The 17,986-nt window shown below is 39.0% G+C and overlaps 2 protein-coding genes across 2 annotated transcripts; both read right to left on the bottom strand.

The window, feature by feature from the left end:
- Positions 1 to 6,403: 6,403 nt before the first annotated feature.
- LOC112193062 (prosaposin) lies at positions 6,404 to 9,786 on the bottom strand. Its single transcript, XM_024333085.2, has 6 exons — positions 9,615 to 9,786; positions 8,753 to 8,848; positions 8,324 to 8,499; positions 7,620 to 7,817; positions 7,297 to 7,356; positions 6,404 to 6,829 (listed from the first exon to the last, which is right to left on the bottom strand). The coding sequence occupies exons 2-6, from the start codon at positions 8,841 to 8,843 to the stop codon at positions 6,665 to 6,667; spliced, it is 690 nt and encodes a 229-aa protein (XP_024188853.1). The 5' UTR covers positions 8,844 to 8,848; positions 9,615 to 9,786; the 3' UTR covers positions 6,404 to 6,664.
- Positions 9,787 to 10,888: 1,102 nt separating this feature from the next.
- On the bottom strand, positions 10,889 to 14,440 carry LOC112195205 (WEB family protein At2g38370). Its single transcript, XM_024335573.2, has 2 exons — positions 14,061 to 14,440; positions 10,889 to 12,576 (listed from the first exon to the last, which is right to left on the bottom strand). The coding sequence occupies exons 1-2, from the start codon at positions 14,223 to 14,225 to the stop codon at positions 11,068 to 11,070; spliced, it is 1,674 nt and encodes a 557-aa protein (XP_024191341.1). The 5' UTR covers positions 14,226 to 14,440; the 3' UTR covers positions 10,889 to 11,067.
- Between the last annotated feature and the right edge of the window lie 3,546 nt (positions 14,441 to 17,986).

A 17,986-nucleotide genomic window follows, 5' to 3' on the forward strand; every position in this document is an offset into this window, starting at 1 on the left:
TTCTCGAATATGTGCGATATAAGCAGTATATATGACAATATATGCGACGTTATTTAAATCCATATAGTAAATAGTTTCGCATAGATATAGTGGGTAAAAATGTTTATAATAAAGACATCATAGTGTATCTGTTGCACAATTAGTGTCGCAGATGCACTTTTTGTTTTTGTACTAGGGTAACAATTTCACAAGTACATTATCCACAGACCTGTTCACCTGGTCAGTTGCTGACCAAAAAATTTATACTCAATAACCCTTAGATTTACATCCAAGGGTTCAAAACAAAACACCTCAACTTAATAATAATTCTCTCTGCCATTGGATTTACATCCAGGGGTGGTTGAGCATTATTTTCTTGGTCAAAAACTGATCAGGTGAACATTTTCGACATTATCTAAGCTACACACACACACACACACACACAATATTATTAAGAAAAGATGCTTTGTTAGCCAAAATCAAGAATTTTGACAAAAATGACCCTAAAAGAATAAAATTCTATAAAAATTAATTAAATCACAAGAGTAATTATGACAATTACAAATTATATTTTTACTAATAAGAATAAACAAAATAAATCTCACAACCCACTTTTCCCTCTCACTAATTTCTCTCTGCAATAATCATTTTCTTCCATTATCTCTTCATTTTTATTTTCTAAAGAAAAAAAATTACTTACACATACAGAGCATGTGTGGAGGAAAATTAGTATATATATATTGAAGCACGTACTCCGAATATTTGGAAGATATATAATTGAGAAAAAAAGGTCATCAAATCAAGTAAGCGTTGTTGGTACACAAAAATTTCGAATAGAGAGACTAGCTAACATAAGCTTCTATCCTTCCATGTTTGAGAAGGAGGAACGCGAAGCTTTGAGTTGTTGAAGAGGCCAGGAAATGGGTGCACCTGCAAAAGAAGACATTTCAATGCCAAGTAAGAGGTTGCTAGTATAAGTCTTTTTTCTTGGTCTTGTTGCTAGTATAAGTCAATGAGTTTTTTGGTTTGGTTTAGTATATTAAGTAACTTCAGCTTGCATGTGGGATCAATAGATAGTCTTCTTCTAGAGACATCCTCCATAATTCTTGAGGGTTTAGCTTTTAGTATATGTATTTAAAATAAGTAAGAAATCAATTTTGAAGTGATGGGTATTGAACTTAGTCAAAATAGCTTTTGTTTTTCAATGAATCCTTGGAGAACTCTGGCCGGGGTAGGATGTCGCATCGATCCGTAATGATATTTCTAATGGAGTAAATCACTAGATCATGTAGAGCAGAGAACAATTTTTGTAATGAATTTGCCTTGTGGTGGAAAAGATGAACAAAAAATAATAATATCAAGTTGGCTGGCACCTTCCTTGGCCTAAAAACCCCAATTAATATAAGATTCAACAAATTGCTGAGTACTGATGATATGAGCTTAGAGATCAAGTATTAACAGTGGCGGAGCTACGTTGGGGCTCAGTGGGTCTTGTGATCCACTGAGTTTTTATTTTTTTATAATTCGGAAGTATGTAGTCAAGGTACATATATATGCTGGTTTGTTTAATTACCATGTGGTATGCCTAGCCCAGTGGTTCGAAACTCACTGGTTGGTTTTTATTGTTTGGGTTTGAATATTTTATATTTAATACATATTATTCTTTTGGATATTAAGTTATTAACACTTAGTTCTACTTTTGAATAAATTTTCAAAAAAATTAATGTAGTTATAAAAATTTAATATAGTTATTAGCTTATTGCTTTAGACAATTTACAACAAATCACTTTAATTTTAAAAAAAAATTATGAAGTATTAATATTTTGTAAGTGTCCCACTTAAAGTTAAATTCTGGCTCCGTCACTGAATATTAACATCCCAAACGGTTCACTCAAGTAGAGTTTGTGCGTGTTTCATAGGGAGAGTTCAGAGAGAGGCTCATTTCTATTGTATAGTAGTAGTATAGGACGACTTTTTTAATTTTATACAGTGGAGGCTCTTTCATCGGCAATGGAACCTACAAGTAAAAGTCTCTTGTTTGAGAAAGAGGGTTGAAACTCAGTCTTCATGAGAGCTTGATCTCTCACTGTTAATTGGTAAAGAGCACAGCCGGGGGAGGGTGTTGATGTTCTGAAGTCCGGCGGTAGCCGAACCTTGGTGCGACGCAGGTTTGGTGGGCGGAACGCTACTTGGCCGACTTGATGATCTTTTCTAGCTGTCAGACGGAAGGCAGGGCGTCAGAGGGAGACCGCGCGGGGCGGTCTTCACTTCTCCGATGCCTAAGTCAGTCAAAAACTGAGAACTGAAGCACTTCAGTCCCACATCGAAAACAAAGAGAAGATCAGACCTCTCCTCACCTATAAAAAGGTCCTCTCCTCTCTCCTCCTTGATTTACGCATTCAATACCTATTCGACTATGCTTTCTATATGTTTTGACTGACTTAGGCATCGGAGAAGTGAAGACCGCCCCGCGCGGTCTCCCTCTGACGCCCTGCCTTCCGTCTGACAGCTAGAAAAGATCATCAAGTCGGCCAAGTAGCGTTCCGCCCACCAAACCTGTGTCGCACCAAGGTTCGGCTACCGCCGGACTTCAGAACATCAACAGAGGGGAAGCCTGAACGTGGTCGAGAAATACTGCAGTCTGCGACTTGCACATCCTAGATAATTCTAGGTGTCTCGCGAAAGTGAAACCAAAGACACTCCTTACCCGAACGGGACAAACGAAGAGCTTTCATTGTGAGCTTCTTGTATGGCAACCACTAATCAGATACATATTATCTCTAAACCCTAAACTTATAAGCCCAATAATTGAAGTATCATCTAACTCCTATGCTCTGGACCAGAGTCCAGAGACAAGCAATCACAATCATTGTCGACCATCTCCCTCTAATGTTGAAGCAGGAAAGATGCACCAGCTCATCCGAGGGCAAACACATAAACAATAGTTCGAACACATGAATTTTCAAATCTGTTATGCAATAATATTTTTTGCCTAGGGAGAAAGTTAAGCGGCTCTCTCTCTCTCTCTCTCTCTCTCTCTCTCTCTCTCTCTCTCTCTCTCTCTCTCTCTCTCTCTCTCTCTCTCTCTCTCTCTCTCTCTCTCTCTCTCGGGGAAACCCTAGAAAGGTCGGCGACGGCTTCAACTGAGTAAGTACTCTCGTCCTGCGGCAAGCCGACAGCTATGGCATTTGGGCGGGCACGTTGGCCTCACCAATGAGGCGTGATCTGCTGCCGGATGGGACTCGATGCTAGCGTTCTAGAGGCTCTGGTGTAGGTGTTTGCTCGAATGTTTTGCAGGTGGTTGTCGGCTCCGGATAGATGGAAATCTCTGGGGGTGCATGCGGTGCTGCATGGTGGTCTCATTTGCATATCGACGGCGTTGCAGATTGAGGGCGCTGGGTCGGGGCAGGTTTGATTTCGGGGCGGCGTTGGGTCTTGGTGTCGTGGCGGTTTCGACTTCGGCGGCGGAATCATGGAATGCTGGTGGGGTATGTGTCGGTTTCAAGTCGGTGGAATCTTGCCAGAGCAGGCGTGGGTTCGGTGGCGGCTAAGGGCTGCTGTGCTTGCTGCACGCGTTTGGCGATGAAAGTTGGTTTGGGCCACTCTCGCCCTGTTGGGCATTGGGTGGCCCTGTTTTTGGAGCCTCTTGGGACAGTAATTTGACGGGCTAGGGTTTTGCTCTCAGCCCATCCCTATGTTTTTAGTTTGTCTATTTACAATAAGGTTCCGTTTTTCAGGGACAGTCTAGGCACTGTTGTGCATCTAGTTGTTGCATTTGGTCTGGTCTTGTCGACTTAATTCTCAGTGGATCTAGTTGTACACCAATTGAGGTCTCTAAGCAACTTGGTTTATTGGTTATGAGTTAGGTTAGGTGGGCCGGATTCTTCTAGCGCCTCCGGCGTAGTACCAAAGGGGGATTCCCGCTATGTCTACGTATTGATTGTACAATGAGTGGGTCTATGTTTCTATGTACCGTTGTGGGTACTACCACTACCTTCTTGTCTGATTTATGGTAGCGGAAGAGTATATAATGGCCTATTCTGACTTTCGATGAATATCTTTTCGCCTACTGGCTCCATTCTCCAAAAAAAAAAAAAAATCTGTTATGCAATAACATAATCAAAGAAACAAAGAGGTGACCATTTCAAGCCATACGCAAAGAGGAGCATATACAATGATGGTTGCGTTTAGTAAACGTACAACTATGATGAGGACCAGCTCTTATGAAATTGCGCTTTGAGATGGATCATTATATTCCTTTTGTTTCAAACCTAAATTACCCCATTAATATAAGATTTAATTAAATTCTTGGTTGATATTGATGCCTTCAAAATCAGTAGGCGTCAAACTTAGTTAGACATAAAGTTCACTAAAAATGTAGACAATTCCCTCAAGTCGTGCTTCATTTACAGAATATGTGTGGCGTTTCACCAAACTCTTCGTCGTTGAAAGTCTTTTAGGTATCCCCTTGGGGAGTGGTACCTTTCATGGTAGGAAGAACCTCACGTTACATTTCTGATTTCTGTACGTAGAGGTTGACTCTACATTGAAAGTCAATAAGAATCCTTACTCATCTCAATAACACACCGTCTGCTATATTACTTCACCGTCAAATCTAATCAAATCCTCACTGGTAAAAAGACTTTGAATATGCCATACTTCTGAAATTAGAATTTTTCAAATAGAACTGTTACAATGGAGACCTCTCATAATTCTTGAGTTTTGGGTATGAATTTTGCCAAAGTGGCCTCTTCTTTCTCAGTGAAGTGGCCTTTTCTTTCTCAGTGAATCCGCGGAGAACTTCTGGGGTAGGATGTCTCATCTGCAGTGATTATCTAATTTATACTAGAGACGAATTTTTCTAATCTACAATTCTCTTTTAAATTTAGCTTGATGGGGAAAAGATGAACAAGAATCATATGATCACGTTAGTTAGCGTATTCCTTGGTTTCGATCCTAGAATTCCCCATTAGTATAAGATTTGTTACTTAGAGATCAAGTACATATTAGTTCCATCACATTTCACCTGTTCATCCAACTCGAACTTCTGTGTTGTTTCACTGATCATCCAACCCGCCTCCACAAGCCTCACCTCAACTATCAATTAATCTTCATTTAAACCCACCCAAAAACCCATCATTCTTCCCAAATCTCCAAAATACCACAATTTATTAAGGAGAGTACACTCCCTATTTTACAATTTACACTCCTCATTTACTTTTTTAGTAACTTAAATTTTGTCTTTTATAAGAAATTTAACCAAAAAAAAATGAAATAATGAGTGTGAATTGTAAAATGGAGAGTGGATTTTGAGGAGATAAAGTTGTTTCTTGCCAAAAATAAAAAGAAGAAAGAAGAGTCATGGGACTCGACTTAACTCCTACTTTTACCCACAAATTATTCACCCACAAAGATGGTATATACATTTTTATTTTATTTTCCCGCAAAAACTTTTGCCAACTCACAAATCAACGGCAAAGGTGGGATATAAATTATCGGTGGGGCTCTAATGAGGACTTCATAAGGGCTTTCTAATTAGTTGTTGTGAGACCCACTTTTCAATCACATTTTGGCAAATCTACCGTTAGATAATTAAATATTTATGAGTAGATCATTTATACAAATTTTCAACCAAAATAATAATTGTTAAGGCATTCATATTCGTAATTTATCATATATGAATATGAAATGTGCATATTTGATAGATTTGATTCTTCCATTAAGTTGATATAGTTTGGTACCTTAAAGATTAGCAATTTGGAAGAAAATTTTCAGAAGTGATCTATTCATGCATACTTGAACATGTAATGGTTGATTTGCCGAAATGTAATCGACAAACAGGTCTCACAACCGTTTATTAGAAAGTTTTTATGAAGTTCTCATTTTAAAAGTTTTCGTTAGAGTCTCTCCTATATTATCTTTATTTAGCACCTGTGGCAACAAACTGTCATTGGCATCTCAGTTTTGACGACGAATGCGTCATCAGGATGGGTACCGGATACGTTTTTTCTCATACCATTTTAGCGAGCACTTTTGCCAATGAACTAGGCACAAAGCCATAAACAGATGTTTTATCAAAAATTTGTCCATGCAATATTCAACACTTTAGGACCCTAAGGAGCAACAATCACACGCATAGTGAAGCACTTCAAATATCTAGATGATAAGTTGACAGTGAACCAGAAACATGCGCAACATACATGGGACACGATTTCTGCCAGCATCTTGCATGGAATACCACAACTCTGAAGCCTCGGCCGGAACCAAAGAAACGATTTTAGATTTACAGTAACACGTAGGGGCCGTACCCTGTGGGCATAGACACGTAGATATTCATGCAATCCAGCGGCAAGTTTTGTTTTCAATTTCTAGGTAAAAAAGGGTAATTTTCGAGCGCTTTTACAACCACAACTGCAGACACTGATGAAGAACACTGCAGACACTGAGATCATAGATAAAAGAGACGGCACTAGAGGATCAAACATTTTCATGCAAGCATTCGAATTTATCTTACATATTTTACAACGATGGATTCAACAATTTGTAGGCGAATTTTTACAGCCAATGTTCAACCATGTCTTCAGTCACAAGCATATGATCGCACATGCACAGCTAGGAAAGTAACAATACACTAGCGTGTGGTACTAGCACCATTCCAATTCCAGTATATCTTTTGTTGCCAAGACTAAGAGTCGGCCCGCATGGATCCAATATCCAACGATGATGCTTCCATCGTACTAACTGTGCTTGGATTACAGGCGTGAAGTTCGGTGCATATGTCTGTTTTCTCAAGGTACTCCTCTACATTCACAAGGAATAGTGGTCCATACTGGAAAACGATCCTCTTGCACTGCCAAATAGTATAGCATGTTAGAGTCTAAATGAAACTAATGGAACACCGAAATCATAGAAAAGAGACGTGCTTGCATTGCCCATCCCCACCCGTCCTACCTTTACAATGTCCAACAAATAAGAATTCTTATGGAACTCTTTATGGCTATTTCAACAATGTGTTACCACTAACCATGTAACTGTATTTCAACAACGTTTGTATCCCTCCCACCGCAACTATGTAAACCTTACACAACCAATATGTATAAACCCCTATTGCTGTTATAAAAAAAATGTCCAACAAATAAGAAAACTAGAGAAAGTCTCCTTAACGAGTTCCGAAGGGCCATGACAAAGAAACTTGGTGATCTTAATGCTACAACAATAAAATTCTCACATGGATATTGATTTTTAGATTCATTGACCAATTAAACAACATGTCCATGAATACAGTCGATAGATTTCGACTTTCAAAACTGTCCTTACCTTCTTGACATAGTTCTCCACAGAATTGCATGCCTTCAAAAGAATCTCAATGATCTCCAGCTGACAAAAAAGAAAGAAAGAAGAATCTCAGTTGTCTACTACCCTTGTAAGATATTTCTGAATGCTACTGCAATGAAGATGTCCAATAAATAATGTCGTACTAAAACATTAGAGTATTCCAATCTGGCAACGAGATCAAAAGAAAGCAAAAGGCAATTGTTTGATCAGAGGGTGGATAGTGGAAATCGGGCAAATGGTAATTAAAATCTGATTATTTAAGGATATTTCTTTTATAATTAATAATTATGGGTGAAAGTAGAGACCTGTGTATCAGGATCTTTTAACTTGGCTAATACTTCTGAAACAGCCCGGTGGCATAATCCACAGCTGTCCTCACGGAGTTGCGAAGAAAATGTTGCAACTTGCTGACATAGGTTGACCTTCCGACAGAAATCAACTGGTTCTACAGAGGTAACCTCTAGGAAGAAGAGAGGAGCATAGTAGTCCACCAAAGTGACACACTGTCCCATAAGAGAAAAAGAAAAAGAAAATACATTCAGAACTGTCTCAGAAAGCTTCTTATAGTAATTAATTCCATACAAATGCTACACAGTGCCAAATGCTACATATAATCCCTCATAGTTTATCTACAGTTCTATAACATATGCTGATCAATGCAAAATGCAAAAAGTAATCATGCGATTCATGCCAATGTTTTAGATGGTGCTAAATCCTGCGTACAAACGCTTACAGCTATCTAGTCAGTGCAGTTATACTTGACAAATGACAGCTCTAAAAACTCATAGCTCAGTTACAAAACCATACACTTTGTTTATGCTGAAGGCATCCAAGATTGTTCAACCTAACATATCAATATCATTCATAATGTATTTACCAAAATACCATTTGAGACCACTCACCCAGCCAAACAACTAATAGAAACAATTTTTTGATGGCAGGAATCATTGACATTCTTTTAATTTACCATGATTCTACAAACCTATCAATGAAACTAGAAAAAGAGTACCTGCTGGCTGAAAGATTTCAATTGAGAGCAGGTGTTATGTAGAATTGCAATGATCTCAGTCTGAGTCTTGTTTTCACTGATGTAATCAAGTGCCTGAGATGCAAACTCCTCACATAATGTGCAAACATTTTCATTCCCAGAAAATTCTTTCAAAGTTTGAGGTTCCCCCTCTTGCACTGATCCAGAAGGAAAAGGTATCAATTAAGTTATTCATTGCAAGAACCAGGACGTAGCAGTATTAATCAAGCAATCAACTCATTGTATAAGGAAGAGATTTGTCCACTAGAAAGACTGAAATGTGCATAACACACTAGATTTTAAACTCTTATTTAGTTTGAATGTAAGTACTGATTTCATTCTCATAGGAGGAAATGTTAGCGTGTCACTTTTGAAGTTTGGACGACAAAATGGGCAATGACTGGATTTTACCTGACAAACTAAGCTCCACCACATGTCTAGCATCACAAGCCCAACTAGCTCCCAGCACAAAAAGAATTATGAACCCAACTCTCATATCCATGGTGCCTGAAGTTCCACTCAATAACATTAGAGACCAGTATAAAAACATTCATAGTATGTCCAACAATAGCAAACCGTAAATGATTAGAATCTAGCATCTCAATATAAAGAAAACAAAAAAAGTGTTGGTCAGATAATCTTGAACTAGTAACAGACTAACAGGAGAGCTTAAGGTGCAAACAAGATTCAACAACAAGAGGGTCAAACATAGTTTACTGGCTTCATTCGAATGCAGAAACTGGTGAAGTTGAAAGTTATAGCATCCTGTTGTGTTGCAAGATCTCATCTACTTCTACATAAGCAAAAGTTAGACACTATGGTGAAAGATTACAGCCCGGCCGGCTTATTGAACCCAATAAGGGCTCGGTATTAGGGTCAGGGCCGGAACCCCTTATTCAGTACTCACTAGCAATTGTAAAACATTTGCCTAAGCTCAATGTTCACTTCTTTCCCAAATACTCTTTGAATTCATGATTTTGATGAATTATGCAGTTATAAGCAATAGCAGCTATAACATCAAGTGCAAGAGAGCCCACCTATTTCAAAGTAAGCTTGTTAAAATCTACCGCAACTTCAACTTCTGCTTCTTTCCCCAACACTATTTGAATCAGCTATTCATGATTTTGATAACTTATGAACTAGTAAAAGCAATAGCAGCTATGAACATCAATCACCAATCAATCAAAGCATGAGTCTTTATCAATCACATAAGCAACTGATCATCTCGCAATTCAATGAATCAAAAACTGATTAGAATATAGGGAATACTAACAAAGTCTTAAAGATTTCAGCTTTGGTGTTTGGCGGCTGAGAAAACGTGGGGAAGCAAAACCATGAAACAAAAGTATCGAACTTTTGACAAGATTTGAAGTTCCTACGATGATATTTGGCAAAGCAAACGAAGAAGCGCGTAACTGAAATACTGAGGAATCGGAGAGACAGATATTTACCTGAAATTGGTGTTCCTGGGATTTGGGGTTGGGTTGAACAAACGAAGGCGTTGAATTGTTGAAGCGTTGTTGCTTTGATTGTTGGCTCCTTATATACAACAGCTACCCTTCTGGGTCAAGCTTCTATGTGATAAGCAACACGTAGATTCGAGTGCGGTTTCCAGCCTACAAAACTACCTCTCATACATCTCCACGTGTCTACTGTGGCCTCGTGTGATTGGGTTGGATTTTTGTTTTTTGAAAATCCTTCAATTATTTTTTTCGTTTTTAGATGAATAATTAGAATGCTTGTGGTAGTAGGATTCTCAGTATGCGGATTCCACAAGAAATACAACGTGTACTCCTAAGGAAACATCACTCTTCAGTCTTTTTTGAGTTTTTTGTCAATCCAAAATAAGTGTACTATGTCTGTATAGAACAAGTATTTGGATTTTCTGTTATAAAATGAGTCACTTTCTTTTTCTTTTTCTTTTAGTAAAAGTTTGCAGTTTGCTAAGCTACCTTCTTGGCTTTTGAGGCATAATGCCATTTAGTTTGACATGAAATATGTTGCTAGGTTTTGTTTTGGTCAAATTTGTAGTGCTTGGGCTTGGATGGATCCCAATTGATTTAGTCACACAATTCCCTTGCTCTTGTTTTTTAATTTCAAAATTGGGATAGCTTTTTACCAACTTGCAAAATGATGCCAAACAATGTTTGTTATGGTCATGAATCATCAATATATCATATAGCAAAACAGATTTCATCTCTTTCAGTAACCATAAGAAGTAAAGAACTTTGACCAAAAAAAAAAAAAGTTATGCACAAAGTAGTGAACCCTATTCATATACCCAACTCAGCACTAACATCACATACCCCTTTACCCGCTTTTCTGATATCATGAGTTCCGATAGCTCAAAAACTTTGAAAATGAAGTCAAGGCAAGGTTTGGTGTATGGCCCCAAATTTTGGTCATTGGCCATCATAAAGCACATTGATCACCATATGAAGTTGAACATTAGTACAACTTTTAGGAAGACTTACTCGTATTATAACAATAAGTTAAACATTAGCATCAACGAAAGTGAAACAAATGGAACGAACAAGGATAGAAACATTTTCACAAACAACACAAATTCTTGACAGATGCATCAGTTTGAGAAACAATTTCAACCTAAGTAAAAACAGTTTCTAAAGAAAGGAGAATCGGAGACAGAGGAGAGGGAACACAAGCATACGCATACATAACTAAATGTCAGTGCTTGATTGAGATCAGCTGATTGACTGGACGATAAATTACTTCAAGTCTGGAGTTGGCTTCTTCTTCTTCCTGCTTTGCTTTGTCAAAAGAAGTGAGAACCGAGCAAATCCGGACTTCTTTCTTTTAGCAGAAAAATTCTTGAGACCACTTTCCTTCTCAAACTTCTTAGAAGAGGGTTGATCACCGTTTTGCTTGCTGAGCATCTGACCCAGTGACACCTTTTGTTTTATAGGTGTCTTTTCGGTCAGTTCCATTTCATCCTCTTCAGGCATAAGCAACTTCCTGCTTAGGATTTGTCCGATTGATAAGGTTGGCCTCAGAACCGGCATTGATTCATCACCAACTAGATTCAGACCATTTACGTCACGCAATTGCAACTCTCTGGCATGATTTGATGGGCAAGGATTCTTGAACTTGGCAGAGTTGTGTACTGAAGAACGTCTTTTTTGACCATGCTGGGATCTCCATTTGCGAAGAGCTTCTTCCACTGCCAGCTTGCCCCTATTTGCAGCCTCCACTCTGTTCAGTGCTTCTTCCAATGCCTTTTTACTGGTTTTGACTTCCTCGGTTGCTTCCTCTACTTTCTTCAAGATTTCTGTTTTCGATACATTTGCATCATCAACATGCTTCATGGCATCTCTTACTCTCTTCTTAGAAAGCTCTTCTGCATCTCGAACCTTGCGGGTTAAGGTTGAGTACTCTTCAAATGAAAGAGTTACTCCTTCAGGTTTCTGCAATGCATCTCCAGATGAATTCTCCTGGTTTGATAGAGCCTTAATTTCTGCAAGAGCAAAAGCTTCTGCAGCTCTAGCTGCTGCTTTCATCTTTCTCGCGGCAACCAACCTGATTTCAGCTGTCTTTATCTTACCTCTCGTCTGCTCAATCTCGGAAGTTGCTCTCGAAACCTCTAACTTGGCAGCTTCTGCCATTTTTTTGAACTGCTCCGTCTCAGAACTCAGTCGTCGAAGCTCCTTTGAAATATCTAAAGACTTATCAGGGGCACCTTTAGATTCAGCATCCTTTGCCAACTGTAGCTTTTGTTTTGTTTGGTTGAGCTCTTCTTCAAGAGACAACATTTTTAAAGAATTTGAAGTTAACCTGACACGGGTCTTCTCAAGTGCGACTCTTTCCTTCTCTAATTTCTTGTTGAATGTTTCAACGGAAGCCCGAATGTCAGCAAGATCACTAGTAGTCCTGGTAAGGTTCACCTTAGCTTGTTTCAATTCCATTAAGATTAAACCTGGTGCTGAAGAAGGACAAGAGCTCACACCTTCCCGTGCATTGCAATGGCTGCCATTGTTCCCATGGTTTTCCTTATCTGCTTCATTTACCACAGGAGTCATGTAGTCCTTACCTACATCTGTCTCGAGGTCCACTTCAGATACTTCTTTCTGAAGCCTTTTCTTCAATTCATCAATAATCTTTTTGGTTTGTTCCAGTTCTATTAGAACATCAAGAGTTTCCCTTTCTTTCAAAGTGAGATCTTTCTCCAACTGTAAAGCCTGCTCCTCCAGTTTTTCAGTGTCGACCTCTTCCATGTCATGCTGCAATTAGGAACGAGTTAAACACACAATACGGCTATAAAGCACAAAAAACAAGAACAAGAAATCATGCCTACTATTGGACAATTTCAGAAATGGAAGGGGATACATATATACAGATGCACAAGCCACTACTTTACTGTGAGAGAAATCAGCAGAAGCAAAGCGAACCGTTCAGAGCTTTAGGTTATCAAACAATGAACGTTCCCTTCGAGGGAAACATATTGGGATGATCAGCTCCGCGAAGCTGCACTTAAAATCATGGGTGCACAACTTCACACAGTGGATCATTCCCACTCGCGAAAGATCGAAACAGAAGATAGACAAAACAGAAGTTTATCCAACCAAATCTTAGAAATAGAAACATGAATCCATAAAAAATAATCCTACAAGATTCTTTATTCAGCCTTCAGAAATGGAAGGGGATACATATATACAGATGCACAAGCCACTACTTTACTGTGAGAGAAATCAGCAGAAGCAAAGTGAACCGTTCAGAGCTTTAGGTTATCAAACAATGAACGTTCCCTTCGAGGGAAACATATTGGGATGATCAGCTCCTCGAAGCTGCACTTAAAATCATGGGTGCACAACTTCACACAGTGGATCATTCCCACTCGCGAAAGATCGAAACAGAAGATAGACAAAACAGAAGTTTATCCAACCAAATCTTAGAAATAGAAACATGAATCCATAAAAAACAATCCTACAAGATTCTTTATTCAGCCTTCATTTGGCTTTATAAGGAATACAAACAAGCAGATCTTCACTGGACGAAAACAGCCAAATAAACATATCAGGAAATGTGTAAAATGTTGCCAATCATAGTCCACTATTTATTCGACATGGGTATCTTCCAAAAGAGTCCAAATTTTAAACTCCATTATGGATTAAAGCCATAGATTCCATCAATGTCACAAACAGACGGCTAGTGCAAGCATTTCCATTACAAATTACAAAGTGGCACATACAAACAGTCTGGACAATTTTCCACATAAACTAAGAAACAAAAATTCCTTTCAAAGTTTCGACTACATTTAGAAGCAATTGCATCTCTTTCGCTGCTCCAATGCAAGTATCAGAGTGCATTACCACTACAATTTAAAATGCGCAACACAACAACCAAACTCAAAAACATAAACATACATTTCCTCTCAAAACTCCCTCATAAAACTAAGAAACAAAAATTCCTTTCAAAGTTTCGACTACATTTAGAAGCAATTCCATCTCTTTCGCTGCTCCAATGCAAGTATCAGAGTGCATTACCACTACAATTTAAAATGCGCAACAAAACAACCAAACTCAAAAACATAAACATACATTTCCTCTCAAAACTTCCTCATAAAACCCCAAACAGTAGGGCCAAAACCCCAATGCACTCAGTTTTTTTGCTTAAATAAAAACCCATTGTCAACTTAATCCGAACAAAATCCCATCTTAAATTGTTTGGATACAAAAACAAAGTTAATGAGAGACTAGCTATATACCTCAGGCTCCGAATACTTATTAGCATTTGAGGGTTTCCAGTACCCGACTCCACCGAATCGACTCACCGCCTCCTTCACCGATTCAAACGGCGCCGACGTGTCGATCTCCGCCCGCAAACCCGACCCGGGCACTCCCCCATTCACGCCGCTTTTATCGGGCTCCATTTCCGGACCCCCTCGGACAACTGAACTGAAATCCCAAACACAATCGAAAACAAACAAAGGCCGAAACTTTAACACACCCAAGAAGCCTTTGGTCAATGATAGCGTTTGGGCAGTCAAAGAACGATGTTTGGCTTTGGTTTTTTGAGGTCACTCAGTTGGGGGAGTTGAGAGAAACCAGTGACCCAGTGTGATGAGACAACCCAAGAAGCACGGCTATAGAGAGCCCAGGATAGAGACAAGAGGGAAAAAAATAAGAAAAGTAAAGGGTACGTTACAAACGAAAACGAAATCTTGAAGTTCCGGAAATACCCATCGCCGTGATCAAATTTTCAGTTATTTCATCGTTAATATTGCCGGGTTTGAGGTCTTTATGGGAAATGTAGGAGATGATTCGTAGGCTAGAAGAGTTAAGTGCTTTGGTAGAAGCGTTGGTTTTTTGAAAAGTGCGTTCTACGCGCGAGTGAATTTCCAACGGCAACAACAACAAAAGCTGCATGATTACCTAACGGGCTTGGGGCCTTGTCGGTAATCATAAAAGCGCGTAAAAAGCACTTTTCCGCTATCGGCTTGGGCTTCTTGGTTGTCAAGTACAGTGCAGATCCAACGTTCGGAAAATCTGGACAAAAGCACTTCCATTTGTTCCCCACACAAGCCACAGCTTCTATTTCAAACACCACCTAGAGTTCAGCACTTTCTTTTTTCCGTCATTCTGTTTTGAGTGTTTTCGTTAGGTGGTCTGTTGTTCAGAAGATTTGAAACTTTGAGTAATTATGCTTGCATGTGTTTTCTAGTTGCTTTTTGAAGCTACTAGTTACGTTTGTTACTACATCATATCATTTAGAAAATAAGAATGAATAACGGTGATTCAATATACTATTTATTGGTTCTTATTGATCGACATTATGGATTTGATTCAGGGAATGGTTCTAATTAGCTATTATGAGAGTTACAATGCAAGATGGATTTTTATGTCCTGTTTGTTTTGGGGATGTAGGCTTTGTCGAACCCCGTCAACAAATCTGTTGTGTTTTTTCACTTTCTTCTTCTAGCTTGTATCTTTTTGTTCATGCATGTTGTCAATATTGTGAGTTTCTTCTATTTATCATTCTGGTTTGCTTGGATTTCGTGTTGTAAGGGCAACACATTAAACCCCAAAGTAATAACATACACAACAAGTAACCCATAAGCTAAGCTAACTGAACAACAACTCCTTCAGTGTCTGGTAGGGAGGCCAGTTTGGCGTTGACCTCCAGTGGCGGGAATGCTACAGCTTAACACTGATGATGCCTTTGTGGCTTTGTCCCTTCTCTATGTCATGGTGGTGCTAGATGTGTTGTGCGGAAGTGTTAAGTATGAAGTGTCAAAACATGAAAAAGATAAATTAACATAAAAATTCGTAAGCCATAATTTACGTTGTTCACCCTAAAACGGATTACATTCACGGGTGAAGACGGCGATGTGATTCCACTAATATAAAAAAAGTGATTATGATTGAGGTGTTTAATACTCAAACCCAAATTTTAATTACACCTGAGTACACTCACGGAAAGAGAAAGACCAAATAGAAAAACAGTTACTTAAATATATATATTTTGTCACTCGCAAGAAAAAAATCAACAAAACAAAAGGTGATTTTTATTTTTTATTTTTTGAATTAAGAGCCGATGCGGCTGCCCTCAAGCCTTAATTAGTGAAACAGTAGAATACATGGAGGGAGGGGGGAGGGGGGGGGGGCATGGTGCGGCTACGTCTCAATAAGTCAAAGCTACGGCTCTTTCTTCTCTCTCTCAAATTTTAATTGGTGACAAAAGGCATATATTTATATGTGAATGAGATAAATTCCAAAATCTAAATTAAAGACAATTGATGACCTTATTAATCTAAGCCACAAGCCAACGGGATGTGTTGTTCAAAATGACCATGGTGGTTTATAGCTGAGTTTGCATATACGAAGGAACATGTAGCCTCAACATTCCAAGCTGAGTTGCTAGCTACGTACAAAGCACGGGCTTAAACTACCACAAGCTTTGGAACTTTCTACTGTTATTGTCCTAAATGATTGCTTGGTGGCAGTGAAGGTTGTTTGTGATGCTGGGGAGAACCTCTCAGTGCTAGGTAATTTGGTAGAAGATATATGGGCAATTCTTAAGTTCACCTCTGGGGTGAATGAGCATATTTACCTGTATTGTCGATTAACATACTTTTACTTAATAATTTTATCATCAAACGGTCCATATCTTAGATTAACCTTTAAAGATAATCTCTATAAATTAAAAAAATCAATTAAATCAGAAATCATTTAATTATCTAATTGAATAAAACAAATGGATTGTTCTAACAATACTTACTACTATTATGATGAACCGTCCATTTATTTCATAGAAATGAATAACTAAAATGTCTTCAATTTAATTGATTTTTTACAGAGCTAATCTTTATATGATATTATGCAACATGAATGGTTAGATTAGAAAATTATAAAATTAAAATTGTTCAAGTAAATCCCTATTTGTGTGTCTGGCCCAAACCCTAGCTTACTTGACCTAGTGGTAATGGTGGTAATAGGGTTTAATTAGAAGGATCTAGATATTCATATTCAATGTATGATTACATTTCCTTGTATGATTCGGATTCTATGCATTGTATTCTTTATATAAAGAGGCCCCTATTATCAATGAAAATACACAACGATTTTCTCTCAAATATCGATTTCCTAAAACACGTTATCAGCACGAAGCTCTAACCCTGAAAACCCTAATTTCGTAACCCTCAAAATCTGGCAACCACCGCCCCACATATCGAAGCCCTAATCCCAAGGAGCCCAGAACCGGCGGCGGAACCATCGAAACAGGCCGGAATAGACCTGAACCAGCCATCGGAAAAATCAGACCGGCCCCTGCCTTCTGCCTGCCCTTGCGAGCCATGTCGAGGAGCTGCCGAGAACTGTCGATAGCCTGAGCGACACCTGCCGACATCTGCTGAGAGCCCCTGCACCTGCTGCCAACACCTGCGCGCAGGCCTGCACAGCCCCTGCAGCAGCTCCGCACAGCCCCGCATAACCCAGCCTAGCTCCGACCACTACTTGTTTAAGGAAACTTTTCCGGTGACCCCCGGAGACCTTTTTCAGGCCATCTTCACCAACTTTTCCGGCTATATTTTAAGGTAAACTTTTCTAAAATTTCCCCTTTTTGAAGTTTTTCATTCTTTTCTTCTTTTCTCGGGGACTTGCAACCTCTCTTTTTCTGCCCCCCTTTTCTTCTTCATAGGGGAGACCAAATAGTCGAACTGTGGGGGTTCGTGCTCACTCCAAGCTTGGAGCTCGTAGAGTCCTCCAAACTTAGAGTTTGTGGAGATAAAATGATCGACCACAAACATCATTGTTTCGATCTAATCTAACCCCTCTTGGAATCGAATTTCTTGGAAGTGACTACGCTCGGAAATTCCCAAATTTCTTGAAAGCGACTATGCTCAGAAATTTTTATATATTTTCGTGGTAGCCTTTTACGCTCCAAAACTAACCCTAATTTCTTGTTCTCTTTCAGGATGAGTAACCTGAATAAATTGGACTTTGCTCCATTGGGAAAAACTGGCTCTGGATATCACAAGTGGGTTCGTGATGTCCGCCAGCATCTTAAGGCCGATGGAATCCTGGATACGATTCTCGAGCCTAGCCAGGACGTGCTAACTATTGAGCAAGCTTAAGCTAGCCATCATCCTAATGACTCGTCATATGGATGATTCGCTCTAGTACGAGTGTATGA

The sequence above is a fragment of the Rosa chinensis genome, chromosome 3 (genome assembly GCF_002994745.2).
Source record: "Rosa chinensis cultivar Old Blush chromosome 3, RchiOBHm-V2, whole genome shotgun sequence".
In the NCBI taxonomy this organism is placed as follows: Eukaryota; Viridiplantae; Streptophyta; class Magnoliopsida; order Rosales; family Rosaceae; genus Rosa; species Rosa chinensis.